The sequence below is a fragment of the Salvelinus fontinalis genome, chromosome 41 (assembly GCF_029448725.1).
Source record: "Salvelinus fontinalis isolate EN_2023a chromosome 41, ASM2944872v1, whole genome shotgun sequence".
Classification (NCBI taxonomy): Eukaryota; Metazoa; Chordata; class Actinopteri; order Salmoniformes; family Salmonidae; genus Salvelinus; species Salvelinus fontinalis.
Genome location: NC_074705.1, coordinates 16084775 through 16100626, shown reverse-complemented (window position 1 = coordinate 16100626; position 15852 = coordinate 16084775). Strand labels below are relative to the sequence as shown.

General features: G+C 40.6%; 1 protein-coding gene across 3 annotated transcripts in view; it reads right to left on the bottom strand.

Moving 5' to 3' along the window:
- Positions 1-15060, bottom strand: part of LOC129840411 (SH3 domain-binding protein 4-A-like) — a 31215-nt gene extending 16155 nt beyond the window's left edge. For 2 of the 3 annotated variants that reach the window (XM_055908258.1, XM_055908260.1), the window contains exons 1-2: positions 14938-15060; positions 118-331 (exon numbers count right to left, since the gene is read on the bottom strand). In XM_055908258.1, the coding sequence (XP_055764233.1) occupies positions 118-241 (124 nt within the window). In that variant the 5' untranslated portion in view covers positions 242-331; positions 14938-15060. The remainder of the gene's footprint in view (positions 1-117; positions 332-14937) is intronic. The other variant, XM_055908259.1, reaches the window with a different exon arrangement.
- Positions 15061-15852: the final 792 nt, after the last annotated feature.

Genomic DNA, 15852 nt, shown 5'->3' with positions numbered 1-15852 from the left:
AAAGAAGATAAAAAATTCACATAAACATTCTCAATTCATCCTCAATTCACATTTAAATCAGTATATCTTTAAATGCTAAATAACTGTCTGGTACATTAGTCAGTATTGAATCCTGACCTTTGACATCTGTGAGGCTAGCCTCAGAGAGCCCTTCGTTGAGATCAATGAGCGTGCCCTCTGATTTGCAGCGAGGGAGAACATGATTACTGTTGGTCACTCTGATGATCCGGTGGGCCGCCATTTTGGTGCGAATTGCCCGAGTTGCAGTCGCACTACCACTCTTCCATTTCTCCAATGATGATATTCAGTCTTTGGCAGCTCTCCATTGTATCTATACGAAAGGAAACAAAAATGAGAACATCTTCATTAGCTGTGATTGAGCCCTTCCTGTAAGAGCCATAAATGATCAAATCATCACAGTTTACAACATGGTTTGATTCAGTAAGAAGTGGGGACAGTCTTGGCTAGGGACTACAATGAATGGGATTCCAGTAGATGCCAAATAATATCCAGTGAAGAGAATAAACATTCTGAGCAGTGCACCCTGCCTTGGAAAAGTTTAACATCTTATGACACTCATAACCCACTGTTCACACACTGGTTGAATCAACATTATTTCAAAGTCATTTCAACGAAATGACATTGAACCAATGTGGAATAGACGTTGAATTGACGTCTGTGCCCAGTCGGTCTTCTGCTATCTTAACACCTTTCCAATTACTTTACAGTCATTGGTGTCCTCAATATGCCTGAATTGGCTAATTCCGAGTTCTGTATCTGTGCAGTTGAGGATGATAATTGCATATTTTCCATCTCCATTCTGTTGCTTTGCGAAGCATAAATCCTCAGGGAGGGGCACTGAATCACATGGAGGATAAACAGGAAATCATGGACCATTCCCTTCTTAAATCTTCTCAGATGTACAATATTCAGTAAAAACCTAAGTGCAGACTAGATACAGTGCCTTGCAAAAGTATTCTCCCCCCTGGCATTTTTCCTATTTTGGTGCATTACAACCTGTAATTTAAATGGATATATATTTGGATTTCATGTAATGGACATACACAAAATAGTCAAAATTGGTGAAATGAAATGAAATTTTTGAAAATTATAAAAAAATACAAAAAAGGAAAAGTGGTGCATATGTATTCACCCCCTTCACTATGAAGCCCCTAAATAAGATCTGGTGCAACCAATTGCCTTCAGAAGTCACATAATTAGTTAAATAAAGTCCACCTGTGTGCAATCTATGTGTCACATGATCTGTCACATGATCTCAGTATATATACACCTGTTCTGAAAGGCCCCAGAGTCTGCAACACCACTTAGCAAAGGGCACCACCAAGCAAGCGACACTATGAAGACCAAGGAGCTCTCCAAACAGGGCAGGGGCAAAGTTGTGGAGAAGTACAGATCAGGGTTGGGTTATAAAAAAAATATCTGAAACTTTGAACATCCCACGGAGCACCGTTAAATCCATAATAAGAAAATGGAATGAATATGGCACCGCCCCAAACCTGCCAAGAGAGGGCCGCCCACCCAAACTCACAGACCAGGCAAGGAGGGCATTAATCATTAGAGGCATCAAAGAGACCAAAGATAACCCTGAAGGAGCTGCAAAGCTCCACAGCAGAGATTGTAGTATCTGTCCATAGGACCACTTTAAGCCGTACATTCCACAGAGCTGGGCTTTACGGAAGAGTGGCCAGAAAGAAATAAGCAAACATGTTTGGTGTTCGCCAAAAGGCATATGGGAGACTCCCCAAACATATGGAAGAAGGTACTCTGGTCAGATGAGACTAAAATTGAGCTTTTTGGCCATCAAGGAAAACGCTATGTCTGGCGCAAACCCAACACCTCTCATCACCCCGAGAACACCATCCAACACCAGGGATGTTTTTCATCGGCAGGGAATGGGAAACTGGTCAGAATTGAAGGAATGATTGATGGTGCTAAATACTTGGAAATTCTTGAGGGAAACCTGTTACAGTCTTCCAGAGATTTGAGACTGGGACGGAGGTTAACCTTGCAGCAGGACAATGACCCTAAGCATACTGCTAAAGCAACACTTTATTTTTTATTTATTTGTATTTATTTATTTCACCTTTATTTAACCAGGTAGGCTAGTTGAGAACAAGTTCTCATTTGCAACTGCGACCTGGCCAAGATAAAGCATAGCAATTTGACACATACAACAACACAGAGTTACACATGGAATAAACAAAACATACAGTCAATAATACAGTAGAAAAATAAGTCTATATACAATGTGAGCAAATGAGGAGAGATATGGGAGGTAAAGGCAAAAAAAGGCCATGGTGGCGAAGTAAATACAATATAGCAAGTAAAACACTGGAATGGTAGATTTGCAGTGGAAGAATGTGCAAAGTAGAAATAGAAAAAATGGGGTGCAAAGGAGTAAAATAAATAAATACAGTAGGGGAAGAGGTAGTTGTTTGGGCTAAATTATAGATAGGCTATGTACAGGTGCAGTAATCTGTGAGCTGCTCTGACAGCTGGTGCTTAAAGCTAGTGAGGGAGATAAGTGTTTCCAGCTTCAGAGATTTTTGCAGTTTGTTCCAGTCATTGGCAGCAGAGAACTGGAAGGAAAGACGACCAAAGGAGGAATTGGCTTTGGGGGTGACCAGTGAAATATACCTGCTGGAGTGTGTGCTACGAGTGGGTGCTGCTATGGTGATCAGTGAGCTGAGATAAGGCGGGGCTTTACCTAGCAGAGACTTATAGATGACCTGGAGCCAGTGGGTCTGGCGACGAATATGTAGCGAGTGCCAGCCTATTAGAGGTGGTGGTGGGTGGTATATGGGGCTTTGGTGACAAAACAGATGACACTGTGATAAACTGCATCCAGTTTGTTGAGTAGAGTGTTGGAGGCTATTTTATAGATGACATCACCGAAGTCGAGGATCGGTAGGATGGTCAGTTTTACGAGGGTATGTTTGGCAGCATGAGTGAAGGATGCTTTGTTGCGATATAGGAAGCCAATTCTAGATTTAATTTTGGATTGGAGATGCTTAATGCAAGTCTGGAAGGAGAGTTTACAGTCTAACCAGACACCTAGGTATTTGTAGTTGTCCACGTATTCTAAGTCAGAGCCGTCCAGAGTAGTGATGCTGGACGGGCGAGCAGGTGCGGGAAGTGATCGGTTGAATAGCATGCATTGAGTGGGTTAAGGGAAAACATTTAAATATCTTGGAATGGCCTAGTCAAAACCCAATCCAATTGAGAGTCTGTGGTATGACATAAAGTTTGCTGTACACCAGCGGAACCCATCCAACTTGACGGAGCTGGAGCAGTTTTGCCTTGAAGTATGGGCAAAAATCCCAGTGGCTAGATGTGCCAAGCTTATAGAAACATACCCCAAGAGACTTGCAGCTGTAATTGCTGCAAAAGGTGGCTCTACAAAGTATTGACATTGGGGGGGTGAATAGTTATGCACGCTCAGGTTTTCTGTTTTTTTGTGTTTGTTTCACAAGAAAAATATTTTGCATCTTCAAAGTGGTAGGCATGTTGTGTAAATCAAATGATACATCCCCGCTCCAAAATATATTTTAATTCCAGGGTGCAAGGCAAGAAAATAGGAAAAATGCCAGGTCAGATAGGTTCCTTCCTTGACATAGCTACTGTCTTGACAAGAATTTGGACATGACTTAGTGTCATTTGACTTCATTTCACATGTAACATTTAAAATGTATGTCATGTGTATAGCGCAAGCAAATATCGCACAGCTGAGTACCATGTCACACAGCTTCCGCTACTTACAACAAACTAGCTCAAAGACCTCTCTCATGATTTCACATTTAGCCAATCCATCATTCAAAACACACTGTCAGTCGAGCTCAGGAGGAGAGTACTTTTATTTGAGTGAGACCGTATTCTTGATTCCAGCATTTTCTCTCGCACAGGAAGCAGGAGGGGGTAGCGAGCTACACTACACCTCAATGCAGTGAACCGTACAGCCCTGGCCTAAAAGCGAAAAGGAGACACTAAAGTCCCCAGAGATGTCAGGAAGAGATTTCACACCCACTCTCAATCCTTGAGGAAAATATGTGGCTCAATGTAAGCTGTTAGTTTCTCCTTCCCCTTGCCAGGGAGCTAGCTAGGCTCGGGGGACAGTGACAGTCCATGGATGTGGGGATCAATAACGCTCGACTGACAAAAAGACTGGCATTCACTTCGATGCTACAGCGGGGTCAGATTGCTGCCGATGTTCTGCACCAAGCTAAATAGCAGATCCTTCCTGAGATGAATCCACAGATACCACAGCCAGACATGATGAACTGGAACCGGAAGCCACTTCTCCTTGTCACTGAGTCTCTGAAGATGCTAGATTGAGAGTCTCTCTAGATGCTATCAATCTTCAATTCAGTTCATGCCTGTGGGTGCAGCATAATCCAAACTTTCCCAATCAGGCTAATTACGTTGTCAAACGTAAGGATGTTAATCACGATATAAAATGTAATAAAATATCCAAATTATTTATGAGGCTCAGAGTTTTCCCTTCAATACATTCCGAAAGGCCTCATTTCCGTCAATACGTTCTGAAAGGCCTCATCTAATCTAGCCGACAAAGTGGAAAGGGTATATTGTTTCAGCAAACCGTTCCTTAAACACACGCGAGGGAGCTGAGACTTTAACACGCTTAATTAACTCCACAGCAATTTTCTCTAATCCTTGATTGACTTTCTACTTTAATTACCTTTTCCAAGTATGTTCTCAGAGATTGTCTTTCCCCCGTTTTTATAGCAACGCCATTAAGCGTATGCCTACTGCTTTGGCTCCTAGAAATATCTGCGGTCATTATAGGAATGAGAAGCCTGTCAAAAAGACGCAGTCTATGTAAAAACAACCATTCACGGCAGGCCTTCTCAATAACAGTTACAGTACGCACAATTTCAACCGACGTGTAACAACTGTTTCTATTTTTATATATATTATATGTTTATATATTCTAATGTTTAGATATATTTCATCTATAAACTAACATTAACAGTTTCTAAACTATTTATAACCTCTTTTTTTGTATATCTTCAACTTAATGTGTAACCTGATTTTCTCACACTATGTCGACTGATTCATGCCAATGTCATCATTCTGTCCTGCTTCACTGACAAGCGAATGACTTTGTCAAAAGCAAGGCTGTGAATCCCGATACAAAAAGTAGCAAAAGATATGAATTATTTACGAGACTCTTAGACGATGTGAATGATGAGTCTGTAGGTTCCTTTAATTTGAGACCACAGAGAGCTAATGGTTGAAGTAAATCAGAACTGGATTTAGTTCCTAGCCGAGGGATGAGAGTATACTGCAGTAAAACAGTCAGGACTTATACTTCTTTCAACATAGACCATTAGACCTTAGTCAGCATAGACCTATTGTTCTAATGTTATAACCAACAGTACTATGTTATTGGTATCCACTTTGGTGTGGAGAAGATCTCTGCACAAGAAGACATGGGTATGGTAGTCAACCGCGAAATAATTTGCATTCATTAGCATTAGTTCATTCATTAATTGGTGTTAAAGCATTCCATTATCTCGCTGGAAACAACTAACAAGAGAACTATAGGAGCCTGATATTGAAGTCATGCCTTGGGCGAGGGAAGGATAAATGAGCTCTTAAAGAAAGCAGCCTTCCGGGAAGCTCAAACGCTGATTATTAAATTAATTTCAAACACAGTGACACAACATCATAATTAAACTGAAGTTATTTCTCAGCTAATGGAACTAAGTGGAGCTTTCTGACACTAATGGGCTTCAGACTGTTTCACTGTATGTGTGTGTCAGAGAGAGAGAGAGAGAGAGAGAGAGAGAGAGAGAGAGAGAGAGAGAGAGAGAGAGAGAGAGAGAGAGAGAGAGAGAGAGAGAGAGAGAGAGAGAGAGAGAGAGGAGAGAGAGAGAGAGAGAGAGAGAGAGAGAGAGAGAGAGAGAGAGAGGAGAGAGAGAGAGAGAGAGAGGAGAGAGAGAGAGAGAGAGAGAGAGAGAGAGAGAGAGAGAATGTGTGTGTATGCAGGCTGTAATAGCTAGGGCTAGGCCTATATCTCTTGAGAATACATTAGATAAATAGAAATGAATTCTTCCCTAACTCTGCATTTAATGTCTCTCCTCATAACAGAGGTGCTAGGTGTTTTATCAAAAGGATTAGTAAGCAAGATACTTGTGTTTAGCCCAACCATTAATTATGAAACGGAAAGTTGGAAAACAATGTTATTTTTCAGCCTTAGCTTAGCTAGCTCTAGCTTAGCTAGCTCCTGAGGGAAAAAGGCTTCCAGCATTACCAAAACCACCAGATGAACAAAACCAATTTTGGAGGTACTTTAGTTCCAATATTTTGAGATGTGTATGGTTGCTAGCCCAATATTCTCCCCCTGTCGGGCATGTGACTTCTAAAATTGATGTGAACCACAATGTGTGTGTATGCTCTCGTGTATGTGTATGCTTTGTGTGTGTGGAAATGGCCCACACTGTGATTGATCACATACTCCCATTGCCCTTGTTCCTCCATATTTTAGTCCAGTCCTCTGGCACAGCCAGGCCTCGTTAATATGATGCCAGCCTCTGAGCGGGAGCAGGGTTAAAGAGAGGTTGACTGGTGAGTGACCCAGCCAGCATGACAGAGACTGAAACCTCATCATTATACTGTACTAGAGATCAACCGATTATGATTTTTCAACACCGATACCGATTATTGGAGGACCAAAAAGCCGATACCGATTAATCGGCCAAATTTTAAAATGTATTTATTTATTTGTAATAATGACAATTACAACAATACTGAATGAACACTTTTAGTTTAACTTAATATAATATATCAATAAAATCAATTTAGCCTCAAATAAATAATCAAACATGTTCAATTTGGTTTAAATAATGCAAAAACAAAGTGTTGGAGAAGAAAATAAAAATGCAATATGTGCCATGTAAAAAAGCTAACGTTTAAGTTCCTTGCTCAGAACATGAGAACATATGAAAGCTGGTGGTTCCTTTTAACATGAGTCTTCAATATTCCCAGGTAAGAAGTTTTAGGTTGTAGTTATTATAGGAATTATAGGACTATTTCTCTCTATGTATTTCATATACCTTTGACTATTGGATGTTCTTATAGGCACTTTAGTATTGCCAGTGTAACAGTATAGCTTCCGTCCCTCTCCTCGCCCCTACCTGGGCTCGAACCAGGAACACATCGACAACAGCTACCCTCGAAGCATCGTTACCCATCGCTCCACAAAAGCCGTGGCCCTTGCAGAGCAAGGGCAACAACTACTTCAAGGTCTCAGAGCGAGTGACGTCACCGATTGAAACGCTATTAGCGCACACCCCGCTAACTAGCTCGGGAGTTTATAGGCTTGAAGTCATAAACAGCTCAATGCTTGAAGCACAGAGAAGAGCTGCTGGCTAACGCACGAAAGTGCTGTTTGATTTAATGCTTACAAGCCTGCTGCTGCCTACCACCGCTCAGTCAGACTACTCTATCAAATATCAAATCATATACTTAATTATAACATAATAACACACAGAAATACGAGCCTTAGGTCATTAATATGGTCAAATCCGGAAACTATCATTTCGAAAACAAAACGTTTATTCTTTCAGTGAAATACGGAACCGTTCCGTATTTTATCTAACGGGTGGCATCCATAAGTCTAAATAATCCTGTTACATTGAAGGTTGTGCAATGTCATATGTCATAATTACGATGTCATAATTACGTAAAAATCTGGCAAATTAGTTTGCAATGAGCAAGGCGGCCCAAACTGTTGCATATACCCTGACTATGAGTGCAATGAACGCAAGATAAGTGACAATTTCCCCAGTTTAATATTGCCTGCTAACCTGGATTTCTTTTAACTAAATATGCAGGTTTAATAAAATATACTTCTGTGTATTGATTTTAAGAAAGGCATTGATGTTTATGGTTAGGTACATTCGTGCAACGATTGTGCTTTTTTCACAAATGTGCTTTTGTTCAATCATCCCCCGTTTGGCGAAGTTGGCTGTTTTTGTTAGGAATAGTCTTCACACAGTTCGCAACGAGTCAAGCGGCCCAAACTGCTGCATATACACTGACTCTGTTGCACAGAACGCAAGAGAAGTGACACAATTTCCCTAGTTAAAATAAATTAATGTTAGCAGGCAATATTAACTAAATATGCAGGTTTAAAAATATATACTTGTGTATTGACTGACATTGGTGCAACGACAGGGCTTTTTTTGCGAATGTGCTTGTTAAATCACCTGTTTGGCGACGTAGGCTATGATTCAATGATAAATTAACAGGCACCACATCGATTATATGCAACGCAGGACAAGCTAGATAAACTAGTAATATCATCAACCATGTGTAGTTAACTAGTGATTATGTTAATATTGATTGTTTTTTAAGCACCTTACCTTGGCTCCTTGCTGCACTCGCATAACAGGTTGTCAGCCTGCCACGCAGTCTCCTCGTGGAGTGCAATGTAATCGGCCATGATCGGTGTCCAAAAATGCTGATTACCGATTGTTATGAAATCTTGAAATCGGCCCTTATTAATCGGCCATTTCGATTAATCGGTCGACCTCTATACTGTACTGCACCAGACATGCTAGCAGAGAAGGGAGACGAGCTTCCTAGGAAACTCCAATGAGACAGTAATGGGTACTGGCTGTTTGTGCCCCTTCCCCTTCCAAACATCTCCCTCCATTATATTCCACTCTGTGTACCAAACATTGACAATCATGTACAGTAGACATTGTCTTGACAATTGTGTCCCCTATCACTCACCTTAAACAGGTAAATATCTGGGATTTGATTTATGTTTTGAGATGTTTATTTAGAGGTTATTTGGCTGTAGCTTGGTAACTAATAATTTGTGATGGGGGGAAAATCTATGCAGTTACATATGGGGATATTATTTATATATCGTGTGGTATTGTTTGGACAATTTTTGCGCTAGTTGGCTGTACCTGTCCTGCACCAAAAAATATTTCATTCATAGCTTGTTCTCCATCTTCTTTTAAACAGGAAGACCATTTGTTTCCAGCACTTTTATTTCCATGACAGATCAAAACGTGTTTTCTCATGGCTCGCTCTTGTCCCTCTGCAGCAGACATATGTTTGGAACATCAAATCACAATAAAATGATAGAATCGAATCACAATACATATAGAATCGCAATACATATCTTGTCAGCACAAAAGTATCGTGTTAATGTCATATTGTGAGGTCCCTAGCAATTCCCAGCCCTAATAATACTAATATATATTGGTCCTGTTTCACACATGTACAAGTGTGTATTGTACACCTGTAAAATGGAAATGTGCATATCTCAACTCCCCCTGAGAGTGGGGTCACAGCCAGGGTCAGTGTCACTCCCTGACCTTAGATATCTTTGTTTTTCTATTTATTTTGGTTAGGTCAGGGTGTGACTAGGGTGGGTACTCTAGTTTTTGTATGTCTAGGGTGGCCTGATATGGTTCCCAATCAGAGACAGCTGTTTATCGTTATCTCTGATTGGGGATCATATTTAGGTAGCTATTTTCCTCATTTGTGTTGTGGGATCTTGTCTATGTTTAGTTGCCTGTCTGCACCATTTGTATAGCTTCACGTTTCGTTAGTTGATTTTCTTGTTTTTGTTCAGTGTTCATTCATTAAAGAGAATGTACGCATACCACGCTGCACCTTGGTCTCTCTCATACGACGATCGTGACAGTCAGCCATTATCAGCAGCGCCCCTGAAGAAATTAGGATGAAGTGCATTGCTCAAGAGCACATCAACAGATTTTTCACCTTGAGCATTCAAACTAGCTACCTTTCAGTTACCAGCCAAACGCTCTAACCGCTAGGCTACCTGCAACCTTTAATGGGGAGGCTGGATTGAGGCTTTTGAGGACTATGACACCGTTTGCTCTTCACAGCTCTGAGATGGCAGGAGAAAAAGTGAAGAGAAGAGGAAGATCATTTGAATGTTAAAATCACCTTTATTAGGAGGTCAAACTCCCTACCGACTGTCCAAAATATATATTTTTTTACGCGCTAGGATAATTTGTCATACCTTTTCCCTGAGAGTATTAAACAAGACCTGACCAAGGCCCCTTTCCCCCTCTCATGTAGGAATAACCCCAGTTTATGTATTTTGTCTTTCAAAACTCTCTCCAGACCAGGGTCATTCTGAGTGAGCAGTTTTAGCGCAATAGAGTTCATATCTTGCTCAGGTGATCTCAGTTCCTGTTTACATACACACGTAAGGGTAAATCAACGAGGGGCTATGCGCTATAGGGAAAATAATAACCGACGTGGAAGGTACTTTCCACGATGTGCTAGGGAGTTGCATTACTTTCCAAGGAATGCTAAAAATGTGTTAATTTGCGAATGTATTCAACATCCACTGAAATTGCTTGCAAGTTTACTAGATAACTACAGTATTTGTTTGCTAATATGGTATTCGATTTCAACAATGCCAATGATGTTTTCCAATCTACTTTTGCTTTCAAAAGCAGCGCAAACATAGAACATTTAAAAATTAAGTATAGCCATTGAATTCTCCCGTTATGATATACAGTGTGTTACAGGGAAATAGTGCAAAATATTGCCTTCAAGCCAATCAGAAACAAGTATTCAACACTGCCATGGTATAAAGAGATGTATACAGTGCATTCGAAAGTATTCAGACCCCTTGAATTTTCCCACATTTTTTTTCGTTACAGCCTTATTCTAAAATGAATTTCATTTAAAAATAAATCTCAGCAATCTACACAAAATAAATATAAAAGAATATAATGACGAAGTGAAAACAGCTTTTTAGACATTTTAGCAAATGTATTAAAAACAAAAAAGTATTCAGACCCTTTTCTATGAGACTCGAAATTCAGGTGCATCCTGTTTCCATTGATCGTCCTTGAGATGTTTCTACAACTTGATTGGAGTCCACCTGTGGTAAATTCAATTGATTAAACATGATTTTGAAAGGCACACACCTGTCTATAAAAGGTCCCACAGTTGACAGTGCATGTTGGAGCAAAAACCAAGCCAAGAGGTTGAAGGAATCGTCCGTAGAGCTTCGAGACAGGATTGTGTCGAGGCACATATCTGAGGAAGGGTACCAAAACATTCCTGCAGCAATGAAGGTCCCCAAGAACACAGTGGCCTCCATCATTCTTAAATGGAAGACGGTTGGAACCAGCAAGACTCTTCCTAGAGCTGGCCGCCCAGCCAAACTGAGAAATCTGGGGAGAAGGGCCTTGGTCAGGGAGGTGACCAAGAACCCGATGGTCAGTCTGACAGAGCTCCACAGTTCCTCTGTGGAGATGGAAGAACCTTCCAGAAGGACAACCATCTCTACAGCACTCCACCAATCAGGCCATTATGGTAGAGTGGCCAGACGGAAGCCACTCCTTAGTAAAAGGCATGACAGCCCGACTGGGAGACCAGTCAGGATCGAGGGAAAGATGAACGGAGCAAAGTACAGAGAGATCCTTGATGAAAACCTGCTCCAGAGCGCTTAGGACATCAGACTGGGGTGAAAGTTCACCTTCCAACAGGACAACGACCCTAAGCACGTGCCAAGACAACACAAGAGTGGCTTCGGTACAAGTCTCTGAATGTCCTTGAGTGGCCCAGCCAGAGCCAGGACCTGAACGCAATCGAACATCTCTGGACAGACGTGAAAATAACTGTGCAGCGACACTCCCCATCCAACCTGACAGAGCTTGAGAGGATCTGCAGAGAAGAATGGGAGAACCTCCCCAAATACAGGTGTGCCAAGCTTGTAGCGTCATACTCAAGAAGACTCAAGGCTGCAATCACTGCCAAAGGTGTTTCAGCAAAGTACTGAGTAAATGGTCTGAATACTTATGTAAATGGGATATTTCAGTTTATATTTTTTATACTTTTGCAAAAATTTCTAAAAACTTGTTCTTGCTATGTCATTATGAGGAATTGTGTGTAGATTGAGGAGAACAAATAAACATTTAATCCATTTTAGAATAAGGCTGTGACGTAACAAAATGTGGAAAAAGTCAATGGGCCTGAATACTTTCCGAAGGCACTGTACTGTTGTCAAAACACACATATTTGGGCTTTTTCTCCAACCATTGTCTTAAAGGCCCAGAGCAGTCAAAAACATGATTTTTCTGTTTTCTATATATACTGTATGTGCACACTATGAGGTTAGAATAATACTGTGAAATTGTGAAAATTATGACAATGCCCTTTTAGTGTAAGAGTTTCTTTCTGACCATTTTAATTGTTGACCGGAAATTATTTGATATTGAGACAAAAAAACGGCTGCATCTGACCTTTAATGTCTCAAAGTGACAAAATGCTGATCTGTAAAACCCACAGGAGTAATGGCACACTGCATAATTCTACCACTGTAGTGGTCAGATACATACAGCATGGCTAACCTTGCTACACTGACCTTACCATCACCGCCCTTAAACCATGTGTACTGTCTAACTTTTGTGTGTGTGACCCTCCACACATCAGACAGCGTCAACCCAGTTAGTAGACTAGACAGACAGGTGACTGACTGACTGTAGGTTATGGCTCCTCCTCACCAGTGCGAACAACAGTGAAATCCACAGTACAGTTCCAGTCCCCTCCCAAAAGTATACACCTCTCCTATCCTGGTCACACTGTCGTAAAGTTTCCTTTATTTGATCAAAGACAGCAATATGCCCTGTACCAGTAGAACAACAATATTAAGCTTTTTCTGTCTTACTTCTGAAACCAAAGCCCTCTTTTTCCTATGTCACCCCCCCCCCCCATTAATTAAGAAGAGGAAGAGAAGAAGAGAAGAAAACATGAAGGAAGCGATGCAGTAAAGGAGAGAAGAAGAGAGGAGGACGAGACGAGACGAGAGCAAGACAAGAGGAGATGCTTCTCTGATGGGAAACAGACCAACTACAGGCAGGTCTCCGGTCTACTACAGTAGAGCACCTCTCAGCCCACATTCCTGCTGTAACGTAGAATTCCCCCAACCCTCTGGTTTAAATCATCTCAGCCAGGAAATGAAACGGTGTCTGTCTGATGTCACACAGCAAGACGGCAGAGCTAAGCTGCATTCAACAGCCTTTAGTAAAGTCACGAGAGTCATGAAAGGTGTAGTTACTATGTTCTTATGATCATTTCTTTTTGCACCCGTCATGGGTTTAACAACATAGATTCTGGATCGCTTTGAAATCATGGGGTGCAAGATATTTCATTTAATAAATAATAACTATGCTTGGGAAGGACCGGCCTATGACATAGTCTGATACATTCATTTGAGTCAAAGGCCCACAATGTTGAGTGACAACAGTAAAGGGTAGGCGTGAGGGGCATGTCAAATGTGAGTGAGAGCTGCATGTTCTCCAACACTTCCTGAGCCTTTGGTTTGTGTCCCAAATGACACCCTATTCCCTATAAAGTGCAGAGTCAAAAGTAGTGCACTATATTGGGAATAGGTTGCTATTTGGGATGCACCCTGGTGGATAAGGTCATCTGATAAGCCTGAAATCCCCTCACTACCCAGGCAGGCCGCTACCCACGTCCCCGTCTCAGTCCCAAGCCCTGATCCACTTCTAATGCAGTCTGAGAGAAGCAATAAGGGCCTCCCAATACCAACAACAATGCTGTTCTCTTTCCACACACACAACACACACAAACAAACAAACACACACACAACACACACACAAACACAAACAAACAAACACACACACAATAACACACACACACACTATGAATATGTAATTACCAAAATAATACTGAGGACAAATGGCCTGGCTTCAAAACCATTTTGGTGGAAAAAACGGTATCAAATTTGAAAGACTCCAATAGCGTAACCTCAGTCGAATGACTAGTGTTTTTCATATTTTTCAGAATTCCATAATTAATAAACAGACTTTTTTTAAAACAGACTTTTTTTGTTATATTTCCGTCTTCTGTGATGTATATAAAGTGTAATATTGGGATGCAAACTATAACCATGTGTGTGAGGTGTGTACTTTTGTTTCAAAGTAGATTTGTTTAAGACTACCAAGAATCGCTCTGTGTGACCCTGATTTAGCCCACTGCAGTAAAAGGTTAATGAATGTTACAACATGGCAAATTACATCATTCATTACTTTCTATTTCTCCTTGAATTGAATGTGTGATATTTAGGAGCATATCCCTTCATTATGACAACATACATGATATATGATTTGCTAATAAAGAATGGAGGAAGAGGAGAATAGGTAACAAGAGAAAGAAGAGTATGATGATGATGATGATGGTTTCTATAGTTCTATATTTTTATACTATGTTATAGTAGTAATAGTATAAAGGTGATGTTGATTTTCTTATTTCATTTATTTAACTAGGCAAGTCAGTTAATAACATATTTTTATTTACAGTGACGGCCTACCCCGGCCCAACCTTAACCTGGAGGACACTGAGCCAATTGTGCTACAACCTATGGAAGTTCGCCAGTTGTGATACAGCCTGGAATCGAACCAGGGTCTGTAGCGACGCCTCTAGCACTGAGATGCAGTTCCTTAGACCGCTGCGCCACTCGGCATGATGCTTCTGGTGAAAATTTATTATTTGGTAACACGCCAAACATAACAGGGAACCCCATATTGTTTCATAGCAGCAGCTCTTGTGGTAGTAGGCTACACATGGTCAACGGTGTGGTATGAAGTGTCAGTTACCGCTGTTTGCCACATTCAACAAAGAGAGTTTCAGAAAAGACTATCCAGGGGTATGGTAAAGACTTTTAAATTAATTGCGCATTATTACAACCATTTATACATTATGTAACGGATACGACAAGTAAGGCATTACTTCAGAAAGTATTGGAAACCCAATAACGATGACTTGTGTGCTTCATCATTTAATCGGTTATCATAAATAGGCCTACTGTATCTTGACATCTCTCTCGTTTAACGAAATGTAAAATAGTTTAGAAGCTTGACATACCTTACCAGGGTTTGTGAACACCTAATCAAAATGTTGACCGGATTCCAAAACGTATCGGAAACTTCGGGAAAGGGCTTCGGACGTTGCTCTTTTCCAGCTCCCTTAGATGAGTGCTCGTTCTGTAAAAAAGCGCTCTGCTCTAAGAGATTGGTGACGTCATCGACGGGGAGGAGACTGGAAACGGAGGCTAAACGAATGAATCAACATTTAATTGTACAGGCTCTGAGTCTGTAATGATGATGATTAGAGCTATAAATAAGTTACAACGTTATGCTCAATGTCATCATTGATCCTAATATCGTTAATGCTGTGTAACTATTTTTGTGTATCAACTTTATAATAACGCATTGTTCCTATGAGGCGAGAAGAGAGAGATAGAGAGACTAATATAATTTTCTCTTTGGAATCTTGTGTGGTTTTGGTGGTTGATAATCCCTATTAATTTCAATTCATTATAGGGATTCTCTGGTAGATTTGTGTACCTTTACTGTAAGTAGTGAAAGTAGCGCTCACAAGCAAAAAGCTGTCCCATTAAAATTACTTGCTACATCACATACAGTGCCTTCAGAAAGTACTCACACCCCTTGGCTTATTCAACATGTTGCTGTGTTGCAGCCTGAATTTAAAATGGATTAAATCACAATACCAAATAATGTCAAAAAGAAAACTTGTTTTTATTTACATAAGTATTCACACCCATGATTCAAATACATGTAGGAAGAACCTTTGGCAGTGATTATAACTGTGAGTCTTTCTGGGCGAGTCTCTAAGAGCTTTGTACACCTGGATTATACAATATTTATCACATTATTATTTCAGAAATTCTTCAAGCTCTGTCAAGTTGATTGTTGATCACTGCTAGACAGCCATTTTCAAGTCTTGGCATAGATTTTCAAGCCAATTTAAGTCAAAACC